At 33.3% G+C, this 18,105-nt stretch overlaps 1 protein-coding gene across 3 annotated transcripts in view; it reads right to left on the bottom strand.

Moving 5' to 3' along the window:
- Positions 1 to 503: 503 nt before the first annotated feature.
- Positions 504 to 18,105, bottom strand: part of LOC149799451 (transmembrane protein 164-like) — a 97,335-nt gene continuing 79,733 nt past the window's right edge. For all 3 annotated transcript variants that reach the window (XM_089958801.1, XM_089958802.1, XM_089958803.1), the window contains exons 5-6: positions 17,368 to 17,468; positions 504 to 12,849 (exon numbers count right to left, since the gene is read on the bottom strand). In XM_089958801.1, coding sequence (XP_089814927.1) covers positions 12,397 to 12,849; positions 17,368 to 17,468 — 554 coding nt within the window. In that variant the 3' untranslated portion in view covers positions 504 to 12,396. The remainder of the gene's footprint in view (positions 12,850 to 17,367; positions 17,469 to 18,105) is intronic.

Below are 18,105 nucleotides of genomic sequence, written 5' to 3'. Positions count from 1 at the left end.
CTGTTAATGACTTTAACTAAAATCTCGGCCGGTTATAGTGTCTACAGTGGTGAAAAGTTCAGCCAGTCCAATGCAAATTCACTTCATTAATGTGTGCATTTTGGTCATTATTTAACTCGTGTGAGATCATGATCATCTAAGAATATTTTTCAAGTCTTACCAAAATCAGAAAAATGGCCTACAAAATGATGAGTAGCTAAGCCAATCAGATTGAAGGTTACCTTATTAATCTGTTATCTTGTACATGATGATACTTGCCCAATAGGTTGAAGGTATATTGGTAAATACATATTCCAAGTTTGATCAAAACCAGGTAAGATTTGTGATGACAGAGGAATATAATCCAAGTTTGATCAAAACTGTATTAATAACTTGACCTCCAAGCTGTTAATAAGCAAATATTGATGGGCGGATGATGGAAACATGGCCATACCGTAAGCTCACTATGCCTCAAAAACTGATCACCAAAACAAAAACTAGAAATAAAATGATGACTTAGAGGACAAAATTTAAGGTTTATTGATGTGCAAGATTTAATCAAGTACAGAGTGAAACAACATGAGACATCAACGTCTATAATCATAAGTATATATTTACTTCAATAACATGTGACCCAAGTGGGCCTGGTAGTGCTCAAATTGCTTACATAACAGGTAACTACTTCACTACACTGGCTTATGTAATAGTCATAAGAACACATCCTATGTAGACTATATCCTTAACTTAATATGATGTTGATTCTACCTACTAGTATTTTACTATAGTCTGGTAAAAATTAGTAAGAAATATAAAGATATAACGGCATAATTAATGCGCAGTCTCTTCTCGCCACTCATCATCATCATCCAAGATTTTAGTGATATAAATCAATTTACTAAGTTTTTAAGAAACTGGATGAGAAATACAGCCTACTGATTTTGAAACAGAACAAGCTCAGTCATATGAATGGCGTCTCATTAATGTGTTGATCTCAATTATTATAAAACCTGTCTATGACAGTGATAACATAAGCTTAAGGTGGACCAAGATCAAAAGGGAATTTAATCTCCAGACTGGCAACAAGCTCAGTCAAAACTCATCCAGCATGTTGATAGAAACAAACCCATTTAACAAATTTGATCCAACTCTGATCAGAAATATTGATATTAGATTGTTGACAAGCTCAGTCAATCAGATGGAAAGTACCACCATTAATGTGCATCAGTTTCACTCAATTATACTAAACCAACATCTTGATATAAGCCCACATATCAAGTTTCATCAAAATCAGATAAGCAATATGGCTCTCATAGTGGGAAGAAGCTCAGAGGATCTGATGCAAGATGAACTTACTAAGATGCACGCATTTCGCTCATTATCAAACTTGTCCAAGACCAGAGTGGTAACAAGCTCAGCCAATCAGATGAAGATTATCTCATTAATATATCATACTCATGACTGAACTAATCTAATATCTTGTTAATATGCACCCATATTTCAAGTTTGATCAAAACTGTATCAGAAATATGATTTCTATGGTGGTAATGAGCTTAACCTCAAATGCAAAATCACTTCATTAGCATTGAAGGACCTTGCTCAATGTTGGTCCCATACAACTCTTAATGATATAAAACATATACCAAACTGGTCCAAATCCAATCAGCAATAGAGACTCCAGAAAGGTAAGAAAAAAATCTGATGCAATACTATCTCATTAGCATGTGTGGGTCTCGCTCATTATCTCATCCAAGAGCTCAATGGTAAAAGCACATATTCCAAATATGACCATCATCAGATCAAAATGTGGCAACTAAACCCCTCCAAAACCTTGATGATATAAATGCCAAGTCCAAATTTCACTGAAATCAGATTAGGAATATGGATTCTGGAGCAATAATAAGCAATTGCTGATGGATTAACAATAAGAAAGTCAGCCAGTGACTTATGTTACTACTTAATGTGGCCTTGACCAGGGAAAATGACTGAATACATAATAGACTGTTAAGAAATATAATAATTGCTAAAGTGCCATTAAAATATTTTTCACTGGTTGATAAGTTATACATGTAAATGGACAGAGTTCACTATTTTATATCTTCCTGTGCCATGAAATATTTCAAACTGTTAAAAAATTATACTCTTGACAAGAAGACAAGTCAGAGTTACACTTTCTCTTAACATGACTTTAACCTTAAGGCAACATAATGATTTTGGTATGGGCCGCAATACTACTACTGATACTTGCCTTAAATTTTATTAAAATATCTCCAGTGGTTCAAAAAGTTATACTCATGGAAAAAAGATACAAGTCAAAGAATTATATTTTTACTCACTTGCCATGACCTTTCCCTTGGGACAGTAGACTTGATTTTTTGGTATGTGACACAATGTATACACGATATACAATTGTTTACGTTTTTATTATTCTATCTTCCGTGGTTTCAAAGGTATACTCTGGATAAATGGTTAAAAGTTTCTGAATTACATTTTTTCTTGGCTTGTTGCCATGTATTTTACCAAGAAGCACAGGGAATAGCGATGGTGTGCAACACTCCATCTAGTAATGATATATATTTGGCAAAGTTTCATGAAAACCTCAAGAAATATTACAAGAAAATGTTACTGATGGACACACAATATCATCAATATACTAGGCTGAACATAAGACAGGTATATAAAAAGTATTTGGGTCTTTCTGTCATGCCTAAAATTCATATTCCTCCACTGTTTTTTAACAGTATTTTTTTCCCTTCAAATCAGAATAGTTTCAACTATTGATTATTAAACTTGAACGACGTTAAATTTGCATGTAGCATATTTAAAGAGTATTCTAAAATCAGAGTGTCACTGAACAAAATGAATATAATACAAATGTGTTAAAGTAATAAGAATGTTCAATGCACAATTTAAATGAACAGATTTTAAATAAAAAATTAAGTGTAAACTGCATGACTAGATACATTCACTTCAGATTTTGACATTCATCTTCCTTGCTCATGGGTTCAATAGCAACATAAAATTTTCAAATTCGGTTGAAAAGTGACACTTCCATCCAATTCAATCAAGACAATACAATCTATGTCGCCTTGAACTGAGTGGTATGTGACACTTTGTCAAATATGATGCCACTCAGTTGCATGTGACTGGGTGTGTGGAAATGATCAGTTGAATATGATGTGGCATGTATCAACTTGGTCAAGTAGTTCTTACTGTACAAGCAAAACTGCAAACTGGCATGTACCCCATAAGTGTTGAGAGACTGTTGCATTTATTTAGTTTAATTGCAGAGCAATTTATTCCTTTCACTGATGATGGCTAGTAACAAAACCACATTTTAAATGTTAGAAAAATTTAGTTAATTCTCTTGATTGTAAAATGGGGGTCAAGTTACCATAAAATAAATAGCTATCAAGCAATTACCTGCCTAAACAGCCAAAAATTATTGCAAAAAAACTCCTTTTTAAGAATCCATCTGTTTTTCATACCCACTGTTGGCACTTACTGGACATGGTTGCTTAAGAAAGGTTTGAGTGTATCTGAAAGATTTTAAAGTAATTAACAACAATCAAGGGATAGTGTCTTTGCCAGTAAAAAAAAATGATGTAATTCTCTCCTGACATTTCAATTTTATTCAAGAACTATGAGGTGAAAAACTTGTATATAGAAAGAAAACAAATAAATAAATATCCAAGTCTGGTTATTTTCAAATATTTACACTGTCAGTCAATAAAGACCATACATAGGTATTTTAATCATTTTAATCAAAGTTCAATACCCAGGAATGTCAATTTCTATTAATGACAAAAACTATTTGTCACAATTTTTCCACCATAATTTTATTTAAAAAATTTACTATTTAAAAACCAATCTTTCATATAAATCAAAACAACTTAACATCTTCTCATAATATTACTGTAGCAAGTAAATACTTGTTGAATAATGTTTTTCTTCTTTCTTTTTTTAAACAATACTGGGCTAAAACAAACACAGACAGAACAAGCTCTATAATTTAGACCATTTCTGCAAAAGGCTTTAATATATACATAAGACTGGGAACTGTATTCATTATTAAACGACACAAGTGAACATTGGGTGCATCACATGGGAAGATGCAGTGGACACGTTCATTCAAAATCTATATCATTTTAATTCTAACAATGAAATAACAAAAATGCATGTTCTGCTATGGTATGAATTATTGATGTATACTTTTTATTTCTGCCCACTTTATATATTCTACCTTCTTTCTTAAAATTAGATGCTGTGGTAGAAGTAATGGATGTCATCTTGGCACCATTTTCATTTTGGACCAACAAGACATCGCATAAAGTCATCTAAAAATACCCAGGTTAATATAACTTTCCAGTTTGAAGAAGTAGCAAATGAGATTACTGGCATGGTGGCCATACTGGATACCAGATTGTCACCATTTTCATTTATGACCAACTAGACATCACAAGTCTTTCAGTGCAAACACAATATCAAATTGACTAGCCATCTAGAAATAGTGATAAAATGTTCACGAAGCCCAGTCTGATGGCCATATTGGCGGTGAGCTTGACTTCATTTTCATCTACAACCAATCAGACGTCGTAAGATGTCTGTGAAAATCCTATGCTAACGTGATCATTCATTCAGAAGAAATAACGATAACAAGATTTTCAAAATAGCCACTGCTGCAACTGTCCTGGATGTCTGAGCAACATGAATTTCATTTAGGAACTAAACATCACAAAAAATATTCTAGTGAAAACCCATTGTAAAGATCCATTTTGTATTCTACAGAAATAAGGATAACATTTTAAAGATGACTGCTGCAGCAGCTAGACTGAAGGTCAGATCGGCACAATTTTAATTTAGGACCAGCTAGACATCGTAATAATGCTTTCCATGAATAAGACCATCCATTCTGGAGTAGTAGTGATATAAAGATTGTCAAAATAGCCATGTGATGTCCATATTTAATATCATATCAGCAACATATTCATTTAGGACCAGCTAAACATTGTAACAAGCTTCAGATATGACATTTAGTTCTAAATAAGTAGCAATAGTATGATTTTTAAATGTCTGAGCAGCACATTTTCATTAAATCAACCACATATAACAAGAAATCTTCTGGTGAAAACCCCATGTCAATACATCTTTCCATTCACGAGGAGTAGTGACAAGATTTTCAAGATGGCTGCTGTAGCTGCCATATTGGAGTTATAAGCAGCAACATATTCATTTAGGATCAACTAGCCCATGGGATGAATATATGCATAACCTTTCAAGGATATCCACCAACTAGCTGAAGAGAAGGAGCGAAAACAAACTTGTTCTCAAAGCAGACTAGAAATAAAACTTCTCCTTTTATGTATGTAGTTCTCTACAAATTTTAATTTGACTATAATGTTTATACAAAAATATCATGGGCGTATAGTAATTATATTGCAAAAATGTTACCACAATGCCATTAGTTTTTCTGAATTTTGATCGGACGACAGATCAGATGGTTTTGTGACACAATACTAGCCGGTCCACAGAATACAAATAAAAATATGGTAAGCGAGACAGATATCAAACCATACCAACTTGAAACACTTATGGATCACTCTTCCATTGTTAACATTGATGATGATGAGAGTTCTATGCAGTCTCAGTCTTAAGTGTTGATCAAAATAACAATGACTTGGTGGAAGAATGGCAAATACCAATTGGCTTTTAGATCTATCTTCATCAGATTATATATGTATACTTATCATCTAATAATAGTGCCATTATGCATATATATACTTATTGTTTAATAATAGTACTGTCTAATAAGTTTATTTAGAGTATGCCCATTGTAGTATGATCCAGGAAAAACAATACCATATTTAGGCATTCTCAGATAATTTAAACATGCTCATGATTGGCGCATTGGGATATGTTGATTTATTTAGGCTGGGACTAATATATTTGTTAGTTAAAGGCAGCAGTTCTGATGAATAGTAAAAGGTATGTTTGCCAATTTTTAGTCTTGCCCTAGTATTTGCATAACACATAGCAGACATTTTTTCAGGATCCCTCTCATAACATTACTTTAAGAAATATAATGAGCACAGAATGCTGTATGGTGTTTAATTTGAAACCAACTCACTTGCAATAATGTAGCCATATTTTCTTAATGCCTTTATCTTTTGGAAAAGAATATGAGGTCATGGAAATTCACCTCCCACACAGTGTATCAATAATTAAATATTGATATTTTAAGACTGGAGAATATGCTTTAGAATTAAAATAAATTCCTTCATTGTTTTAATTATAATTGTATATTTCCATTGATTTCTAGTCTCCTTCAATGATGGATGGATGATGGAAAACAGAGCAACCCATAAGAAATCCTGGTCTATGGCAAGTGGAGCTAAACAAAAAATTATTGCACATAAGTGAAAAAAGTTTTTAAATGCACACAAAATAAATACATGTAAAGCTATTTCACAATTTTTGATCTAAAATGCTTGTATAGTAAATAATACATTTGCTTCAGGGGACCCACTTTAAAAGTGAACTTTCACCCACATAATGCAATCTAGAATATGTAACAATCATAGAACCCATACAGACATGCATACAAATGCCTAAACTATTAATAAGTTAAACTCATGCCAATGAAATGAAATTCTACATGAGCATTTCTATTTCACAGCATTTACAACTGACCTATACTTGTTTCTTTTTAAAGATAAGTTAGGTAATGATTATGGTTTTCTTTTCAAGCACTGTAAATATCCTTTTATTGATGATGTTCAAATTTTCATGTATATCATGGCTATTCCTAATCAAATGGTTTAAGACCCGACAAACAAGTTTTCATCATATAGATGCAGATTCAATGTGCTATTATACACATATTAAGTATCTATACAGTTTTTTCTTCAAGCAACAAGAATTGTCTGTATACCCCCCCAAAATAAGCCAACTCATAGTTTAAAGAACATCAGTATATACTGACTTATTCTTTAAGTCCAACTGCAAACTGCACAGAGCCAGATCTGTTTTGGCAGATCTGGATCTATGCAGTTTGTTAGGAGTAACAAGTAGAAGAAAAACATGATCTACTAGTACATTATGCTATGACAGATCAGGGACTGTTTGTTGCAGTTGGACTCAACTTACAAGCAAATATGCATAGTAGTTCCAAAAAATACTTTGAATGAAAATACTCTTTCCAATAGTATTACTCTTACACTCTTGGATACATTTTCCCCCTATCCCACCAACAAAGTCTCAAAAATAAAGAAAAAAAATTCTGTAAACACTATACTAACATATTCAAAACAATGCATTGCACAAATAATATTAACATAGCTGATAAATAATTACATAACAAGTCTATTTCTGAAAAATCTGTTTGATTTTGAGCCTATTTTAAAAATGTATATATAATTTGTGAATAAGAACAGAATCTAGTTGCATCAACATGCAAATCCCCTTTAATGTAAATCCAATAAAAAAAATCATAAGATTTTTATCCTACAGAATAACCGAAAGTTTCAACACTCTGAAAATACTCTTTTCTTTGAAGGAGAAAAAATCTGACAGTTAAGAATGTGAAATATGCAGATTTTATTTACATGATAAAATTGACAAAGTAATGGAAGAAAGATTTCTGCACACTTCTACAATGAAGTTTGTTAATAATGGTATGTGTATTGTGTAAAATATTGAGCACGCATATCCAAGAAGTTTACTGTAGTTAGCATTACATGCTCCATGCCAATACAATAGATAAATCTGGTATTTCATTTAAATAATATGATTCAATGCTTCGGGAAGTTTTCATTACAACTTGTATGAGATCTTCGTTGAAAATTTTATTCCTGAATTAGTCATTATGCAAAACAAAAAAAGAAATACCTGGTAATCATACTAAAGTTGTCTCATTTTTAGATGAAAATAAATTAATCCAACACACAATTTGTCTAAATATATAACAAGGTCATCTTGACTTAAATACAAATTTTCCTTAGCTTGCCTTAATTTGTTTTTGCTCAACTGAGCAAACAAATTTTAAGTATAAAATTTAAAAAAGTCCAAAAAGGTTTTTAAAGAAGTGCCAAATGTTGAATAGCTGCTGTGAAACCTTTAAAGTCTAATCAAATCATATGAATACAAATATTTAAGTAAAGTTTGCCTATACTTTGTGGTTTTTGTGCAATCTGCTGAATGATAGGCACAGATGTTTGCCTCACATGTCTGAGAATTATTGCTGCAAATAAGAATAAATGTCAGACTAAGACATCTGTAGACCCCTAAACCTATGATCCCCATCTTATGACCATACATGTACTAATCACCAAAGGACCAATTTATACATAAAACTGACAATGGCCTCTATCATTGCGCCAAGGGATTTAACAACTTCCATTGAATCTTTATATTGAGATCTTCAACCCATAATCATTGTTTCAACTTAATATGCATGAAAAGATAATTGCATACATTTAACTGACATTTGCATTTTTAGGTAGTCCTTAATCACAGAGACCTAACCAACTGATGTTTGACTCTTGAAACAATCCTTAACCATAAGGACCTACCTAAGAGACACAGTCTCTGGTCCAATGGGGAAGTGGGGAAATACATATTTAAAAAAAAAAATCAGTTATTGTTATTGTTATGAATATATTACAGTGAAACCCCACTATAACATGCTTCATTGTAACACAAATTCGGATATATCGGTGTCGAGGCATGGCTCCTGAAATATTGCAATAATTTCACTTATTTCTTCAATACTACAAAACTTTAGTGCTAAAATAGACAAGGTTTTGACTGAATAATTTGGCAAGATGTATTGTATTTCTTATTTTTGATAAAGATGTTAATTCCTTAAAATGCTGATAACTGTTAATCCAATTATAATTCATGAACAGTAAAATACTTGGGAAAAATGGGCAAAATTCATGTGGATTAGAACCAGAATAAAAACACAAAACATGCAGAAATATTATTTATATTCACACTCACATAAACTAGTCTACATCATAAATGTCTAACTTTTGCCAAACAATCATGAAGTCCATAGATTCTGTCCTCAATCTGACTGATGTATTGAATCACTCTCATTTTCTTCTTTACAAATTTGTAAATTAGTGTTGATTTGTCCTTTTTCTGACTGGACATATTCTGAAGTTTAAAAGACTCATCTACTCTAAGAAAATGTAGAGATGTACATGTGGTCAACATACAAGTACATCAGATGAACAACTTTAACTTTCATTATTGTGCTCTAAAAAATGCCTCCATTTTGGAAAATGTAATGCCCCTGGGAGAAATTATCATGGATTATATAGTATAATCCTAGCTCTGGGCAGAAATTTCATAATAACATAAAACATGTGGACCCCAAAATTACAATGTTGCATATATTTACAAAAATTAAAGGTACAGATAACTAAATGTATAACTAACACTAAGGGATCAAATTAAAAGCTTTTGTTATTAACAGCTCCTCTTCCAACATGCAGGCAACTATGTACTGATTTACATATAAATATGACAATGACTTTTAAGGTCATGTGGTCTTGATATGCAGGTTTCACTGTATCACTTAAAAAATATGAATAATGTGGTACGCACCAAAATCACAAAATCTTAAAAAATATGTTGACACAGGTTCATAAAATGATAGCAGATTTATTTGTAAAGGATATATGCACCAATTGTGTTTCTTTTGGTGCTAAAATGGCATGAAAATCAAGTTGATGATGTCCGCATATAAACAAGCATATCAATTTCACTTGATTACTTCAAATGATTTGTTCCTAATCAATTAGCAAAGTTTGCATTAAAAAAATTCAAAGATCCTGTAATGGTTTAGGAACCTAACAAGGTCATACACATATGGATACAAATATGCAAACCCAAATTTCATTTGTCTACACAGTGGTTTTTTCATAATGTCCCAACAAGCTTCTTGAGATGGATACATAAACAGTGGACATATGTACTTACATACTGACACCACCAAATCAAGATGCCCTTCATGCAAGCAGCAGGGGTGGAGTTAGTGTTCTGAGACAAAAGTTAAACAGTGTAATAGTTTAACTTGATAAACCATCTTCCACCTCATAACTTTTACCTAACATGAACACAGAAAAAAGACTGCATGCAAAAAGAAAGCACAAAAGAAATTACAAAAGGTGTGCAGGATGATTAAATTGCCTAGATTAGAATTGATGGATTTTCAAATATCTATGCTTAGTATGTCGGGAAAATTGACTCCTATGACAATAAAAAAGCTAACATTATATTTCTATGAGAAATTTATCAGCAATTTACCAATCACTGTAGCATGTGTTAAAAAGAGTGAGATGATGCTATTATTGTGGATGCAAAAAAAATTTTCGTTGTCAGAATACAGCATCTGGTTACTGTATATCAGAATATTTTCCACAAAGATTTGAAATTATTTACTAGCTTTGTTAACCCCTTTTAAACAGGGTGGAATTTTTGGGGAACTACCAATCTTATCGAGATTGCAAAAACTTGAAGGATTTTACTTTAGCACTGAAAACCAATAACACTTTCCATTCCTAGCAAACCATGCCTGTTAGCCCAAAATTCTACTGCAAACATGTTTTCTGAAAGATGTATTTTCTCATGTTTTTTTAATAAAAAGGGAAGTAACTCTAGCAACATGGCAAATTTGTCTCCAATTAGGTCCCATGATGGCATAAACTAATACTTGACCACATAATGCCTTTCGAAGTGGTTAAGAGAATAAAAACACTATCATATTTCAATGAGGAAAAAGGGAGATCAAAAATAACTTGTACCAATTTATCATAAACCATAGCATACTCATGAACACAATGTAATATCACCTGGTTGCATATTTGTTAAAGTTTCCATGAATTCATTATTGAAAATTCGTTCTGAGACAACTAAATTGCCAAATTATTTGACAATTATGAAAACAAATATACAGTCTGTGTAACAAAGGTGATGAAATATTTGAATTAAATTCGGTTTTTTGGAGTTAGAAATATGCACCTTTCCACTACAAGTCAAACAAATGCAATGGCAGCAAGATTTTAACTACTACTGTTTCATCATTAAAAGTCTCTTGATTAAAGAACGACACTGAACAATTTGAATAATTTTAAGTTGGGAAACCCCCCCACTAATATCCTTTTATTTTACCAAACAAAGTACCACATACTGTATAATTAATGCTACTGCTTCCATTTGATATTACAAAGGAACAATGATGCCAACTTCCTTAAATGAAAACATATTGCATGCATTTTTCTATCCTCCTTCATTATTCTTGCAGTCCTTTACAAAAGCTAGTCTCATAGGTTGCAAACAATAAAAAAGAAGTCTACTAAGTGCTGCATTTTGCTTGCTCCACTGTAGCATAATACAAAGTTTTTGCATAGTGAACTGAGCAAGAAAAGCAAGTCCCTCTGACACTGACAATAGGTCAATGAGGTGATTCATATCTCTAATATAAATAAACCCATCACACTTCAAGACAGTACACACAACAGTGTCTAAAGAACTGTGCTAAATGCAAAATTAAACATAATCACTAGACTTTAAAAAGTGAACCAGTGACCTATTTTTTTATGATGAGTAGAACCCTCCAAGAAAAAGACAACTATCAAGTTTCATTACTGTACATAAAACAGTGTAAGAGAAACTAAACTAAATGCAAACACTTAATAGAATTTCTCAAGTGTGAAAAATATGTCACTGTGAACTACCTTTGCCAATGGTGGTTAGTGTCCTCAAGATGAATATACCCTTCAAGATTCATGACTACACACGATCTTGGCTAAATGCAAAACCCTAAAGTAATCACTGACGTGTGCAAAGTAAGTCATCATGACCTAGTTGTGTCATTAGTGAACAGTAAGCTCTTTATGAAGTTTTATAACATAAACACCACAGTGTCAGAGAAACTGAGCTAAATGGAATCAATGGAGTGTGGTGAGTATTACCCTCCAGATACTGAGCTCTATATAAATGCTTAACAAAATAAATTGATCTGCATTAAAGGTAGGTCGTTGTGACCAACTTTGCAAATGGTGACTAGTGCCTTCCAATATCAATAAAACCATGACATTTCAAAACAAAACATGATGTCAGAGCAACTATGTTAAATGGAAAAACTTGACATAATCAGGAGTGTAAAAAATAGGTCATTATAACCCACTTTTGTTTATGGCAAATAGGACCTTTTAAAATAAATATACCCATCATGACTGCACATAAAACAGTGCCAGAGTAACTGAGCTAACTGCAAAAACTGAATGTTAATGCATACAACAATAACAACACTGTTGGAAAACTGATCTCTATGTCTCACCTAAGCTTTACAGGTGAGACCCCAAAAAACCCCCTATAAACTTAAACCCACCAAAAATAAAAAAGAAAAGTTTACATTCCCTTTAGATGTCCATTATTAACATTGCACAGTTTTTCCATTAGTGATTCTTTCTCATTTGGAATGTTACCATTTTCTTCATTCTGCAGACTAGCATTGGATAATTCTTCTCTTGTAATTTTTCTCTCCCTGACTCCATTCATCAGCTTGTCATCTTTTCCTCTGAACTGTAACAATCTGTCTGCCTCTCCAATGAGGCTGCCACCTCTACTTTCATGTGCTGGCTTATCTTCCCTTTGGGCCTGATTACTTCTCTTAAAAGCTTGTATTTCAATGACATGATTGTCTGGTTTAATGCCAGCTATCTGTGATATAAAGACAATGCACTTGCCAAGAACCGGAAGTGCCAACATTTGGTGGACAATTGCAAAGAGTCGGTAATAAGGCCCATAGAAAGGATCTGAAACCGCTGGACATAGCATGTTGTTGAGATTAACCTGAGTCAACTGAAATAGACAAATTTGTATGTTTAATGTGAGAGGTTATATTAGCACTTTGCATGGCTGAGTAATGCCCCATATGCAAATTCAGTGAATTTATGTCCCCCACCTAAACTACAAAGACTGCTGACTTTTTCCTTCAAAATAAAAACCTGCATATGATACTTATTTCCTGGTAGTGATACTGTACTTTGAAATATCGGATTTTGTGTCTGTATGTGAAAGGGCTTCAGAATTATTAAGAAAATGGGAAAAAGTATGTACCTGATCTGTGTATTGGACCTCAAAGTCAAGACGGAACATAATGATAATTATTGTCCGAAGTTTTATCCCACTGTCTCGAACAACTGTTTAGTTATCAGGCAGAAAGGAAAAACTTAAAAATGCTGATCACTGACCGTAAATATAAACCTATGTAATATGCAACAGACTACTATTAATGCTATTTAATCAAACCAAGTTTCATCAATTTATCTCAAAGAAAAAAAAACTTCAACGGTGGCAAAAAAAAAGTTAGATGAATGAAGAGTCTGATAAACATAAATTGCCAAACAGAAATGCAAATACTATAGTTCACATAAATGGCAAGAAACAAAAGATGTCCTGAGCCTGAATGTGGTCATTTCTGTTGTGCCCTTGTTAAATGTGCTACCTATCAAATACACCTGCTTTATGTTTACGAATTAGGTTAAGCTTCTCACCAAATGAGCTGCTGCATGCTTGTGAGGTCTTAAAATTTATACAGTGCTCACCTGTGATGGACTGGTATCCCATCCAGCAAGAGTGTTCATTATCACCCAATTCATGTTATACAATCTAGGTATGCCACCACCAACTGAGCCACAACAGGTTTGGGAAGTCTTTAAGTCTATACAATATTAACTGATGATGGACTGGTGCCAAAAAGGTTTTGAACAAGTGGCAGCCTAAAGGTAAAAGAGTTACTGATCACAACAATACAAACCAATTAACTAAAGAGACAGCTTGTCACACATTTTAGGTATTCAACATGATGATTTCCATGATGGCCACATGCATGCCTTGATATGGAAGACAAACTTATATTGAATGTTCTGAATTGGAGAAAATGATGTACAACATTTATCGTTGTCTATGGAAACCACTACAATTACTGACTTTCTTTGTAAATAGAATTAGCAATCTGATTAGATCAGTTTCTTTCAGCAGCATCAAATCCAACAGTTGAGTGGTAGTTACTGCTTCTGATGGCTACATGTACCAACAGTCAATGTGGAACTAAGTGAACTGACCACCTTGGTTACTAAAGATGAATTCAGTGTTTCAGATGGGATTCTGTCCTCAGATGACTGGCAATATTTTGCAATTTTTTTGATTAGGAGTTTGGACAGACTGACCATTAATCCAACTTTTATTTAATCACCATGGTTCAAGTGTTTGTTTAATGCAGTGAATACTAATGCTGAAAGTACGTCTTGATAATTTACAAAAACTTGCATCTGATTTGATGACTTATCTCTTGCTGACCAATGGCAGTACACTTTAAAAACATAGCATAAAATGTTAGCAAAATGGCATTACTCTTGATGCATGCATTGCACAGTGTTATCCCCAAATAAAAAAATCAAGAATTTTTTTATTGTTTGAAATAATGAAGATGGTGATACATTGATAAGGACATTTATTTTGTAAATGGCATTAACCCCAAAGCAAAATACAAATATGCACGCTGAGTGTAATGATGTCTGATATGAATGTACAAAATCATGGTGTCAGTCAGTTGCAATATTTGTATCTATGGTTATCATTTACCTTTGCTATAAAATGTATCAAATGGTTATGACAGTGAATGGTTCCATGTACTTTTTTGGTCAATTTTACAATCTCATCTTTCAGTTATTATAAGATTGCCTTGCATCCACTGTGGTGTGTTTGACACAAGTTTATTGACATGTGCTATTATGAATATATTTCTACTGATCTGTACCAACTCTTCTTTTCAGTACATTCCGCCTCAAACTTTTGTTTGTGAATGTCAAATGTTCCTACCACTTCCTTTACTGCCTCTTCAATAACAGCCATTACTGAAAAAGGCATTGTAGGTACAGTATGAACACAAGCTGAATTAGAAGACAGCATGTGGAAAAAATTGATTAAAATGGGGACTTGGTACATGTTAAACATTTTCAATAAATCATTGATCTAACTACATAGGTAACAGCCATATATTGCAAATGGAGGCAGAATTTAAGTTAATCAATGGAAAGTAGTCAATATAGCATAGTTACACATGTATAAAGTACAGCTAAATGCAGTCAGGTAGATCTAGATTTACCATTGTATATTGTGCCTGCACAATATATCTATGCAGTTAGAGCTACCTATAACTGTAAGCAAACAAGGTACACCATTATCTGCCATTACAACAGTCCCTCTCTATAAAGTATCTCATGTAGTTTTATTATTAAAACTGCCTCAGTATGGCAAGGTCCCTTCTATAAATGGAATGAGATCATGAATCCCGTTTCAGGATGAATGTAGTTTTGACATTAGACCTGCCTCATGGGCCCAAGGTGGCCAAGTGGTCTAAGGCACTTCCCTTAACAGATCACTGTCATCTCACCTCTGTCTGCATGGGTTTGAGTCTCAGGCCTAGCTGATGTGGGCATGTGAGAAATCTTGCCAATATCTTCCCATGGATTGGTGGTTCTTCCTGAGGTGACCCTATTAATAACATGATATGCTTGAATGGTTCCCCTAAACTGCATGAGAATTTGGGACCACCTATCATACATGATAAAATTATGCTAAGGCTATGCTTTTGCCAGTAGAACGTGCATCATAAAAAAAAATCATTTTACTCATTATTAGCTATAGATGCATCCTGAAGGGCCTTGTGCACATCTATTTGTTGCGAAAGGATTTAAACAGAAACACTCAAGTTAGGGCAGTCAGGTACCATGATTGCTGTAAAGATGATGCAAAATACTTGAAATGCAATTCCTTCAAGGTATCATTAATAATGACAACATCCCTCATAAAGATAAATATAGGAAGTATTAAAAAGGGTCCATAATTCTGTCCAAAACAAGGTAGACAAGACACATTGGTCATGAAATATTTCCATGAAATCGCATTAGAATATACTGAATGGTTCTTGAGCTGTGCTGATTACAAGCAAAATGCCATGTACAAGACATGAAGATGCCTGACAAGGGCCAAAACTCATCTAAAATGGTGCACATTAAACAAAGCCCATAAAATGGACATCTTGGTCTAAAAGACCATGTTACCAAATTTGATCAGAATATCCTGAATGGTTATTGTGTAATGCTGATTGCAACCAACATTTCAAGTTTCTATATGAAGAGTACAATGTCCTCGACATGAGGCATAACTCTATCTGAAATAGTAACAAAACCCATTAACTCAATAACCCCTAGATATTTTTGTCATTTTCGCAGGAAATGCTAGTAGGAAAACCATTTTGGAGGCTGCTTCTGAATACATCCAAATAAACCTTCTTCCAAGAGATTTCTGTTAAGATAAATGCCTAGTTGTGTTAGCTATTGGCTATTTTTGACTATTTCGCTTGTGCATGTGCAGAAGGGTAAAAGAGTTCTTCATTTTTTTTGCTTACCAGACCCATCATTTTCATGTCTTGGCATCTGTTTACTCAAATTCCCTAATTTATCCTACTGTTTGCAATGTTCGCCTGTCTGTATGCAGTTCAGTCCGGTCTGCCTTAAAGCTGAGGACAAAAAGTTTAAATCTGGACACAAATCCAATTAAGATAATGGGTGAATATTTGGTGTAAAACAAATCAGGTCTCAAACAAGGCTTTTCCCTCTGTATTTTGTAATGTGAGTAGAAAGTTCAGATTATTTTTTGTATCCTTGTAGTACTACATTTGCTACTTTTCTCTAAAACCACCCATTTTGGTGGTTCTTAAATGTCCTTGATGCCACAGAGCTCAGAAATAGGTACTACCTCCTGATGCTCAAAGGTGGCACCAGGGGTTAATGAGTTAAGAGGCACATACAGATCGATGAGACAGTGTTGATATCAAATTATGCTTAGTGATTCTTGAGCTGTGCTAGTTATCAGCAACATCCCATATGAAGATGTGAAATTAACAATCAAGAGCCAAAACTATTTCCAAAAAATAAGCTGATAAAATAAAACCTGTAAAAGTCATTTAGATCTAGGAGCCAATGTACAAACCAGCTGCACTAGAGTTTGTTAAGAAATGCTGGTTACAATGATCTGCTCTAGCTGAAATGGACAATTGTGTGAAAAAGGGCAATGACTTCATCAAAATAGTTCTAACAAGATGAAACCTTTAAAACACAGGCAATTTACCTACTGAATGAGATCAAATTATGTAAGGGGTTCAAAGCTTTTGTGGATGGAAGTGTGAATACGACAGAAAAATGGCTTATGTATCAAAAATACTATAGCTTCCCCTCATCTTGAAATGTGACCCTGACAAATGAGTTAATCTGCATTACATCAACAGAAAGAAGCACTTGAATGCATACTTACCACAGCTAAATACTGCATGGGCATGAAGTGGTACAGATAAAGACAGCCTATGGATAGGATAGACCAGCTCAAATCCCTAATAGGCTCTGCTGTGTACACTCCTGAAATACGGAGAATTAACTGAACATTATTTTTGTCATGGCATGTCCCTTAAAACTTTTACAATGCAGTCCTGAGTACCTGTATTGTTTGCTAATGTTCTGAAGATTTTGTATTAATAATTTTTTTTGTTAACTGTAGATAACTGACTCTACTTTTAAGTTTTTCAATAATTTAATTTTCAAAAATGCTCTCAGTACCATAAATACATTTAAGATTTGAAAAAAATTAGGACTTCTACAAAGTGATAACAACTGAAAAATCAATGGGTACAAAATATGTAAAGAAGTTTGCATTTCTGTGCTGTAATATCTAAACTTTGAATTTTTAGAATTTAGGTTCAAAATGTAATCATTTAAATGTAATATAGTAAATTTTCTCAAGAAAGATTGGCTGCCATTTTTAAAAATAAATTCAAATGAATTTGTTGTATTTATTATGTCTTGCTGTTAATTTAGAATACATGGAAAATTTGAGTTATGCTGTGTTTCCACTTCTAAAATGTATGTGTTGGGTTAGTCACTTTGTCACAAATTTTGACCACTATAACACAAGGTGTAGATAAGATAACCCTATATACACCATGACAGATTGAACAAATATACTGGTACTTTGTACTAGCGACATCTATTGGATTTC

Source organism: Sinohyriopsis cumingii, chromosome 5, assembly GCF_028554795.1.
Source record: "Sinohyriopsis cumingii isolate HCF-2022 chromosome 5, ASM2855479v2, whole genome shotgun sequence".
Taxonomy (NCBI): Eukaryota; Metazoa; Mollusca; class Bivalvia; order Unionida; family Unionidae; genus Sinohyriopsis; species Sinohyriopsis cumingii.
The sequence above is the reverse complement of the archived record's forward strand: the minus strand, read 5'-3'. Positions and strand labels throughout refer to the sequence as shown.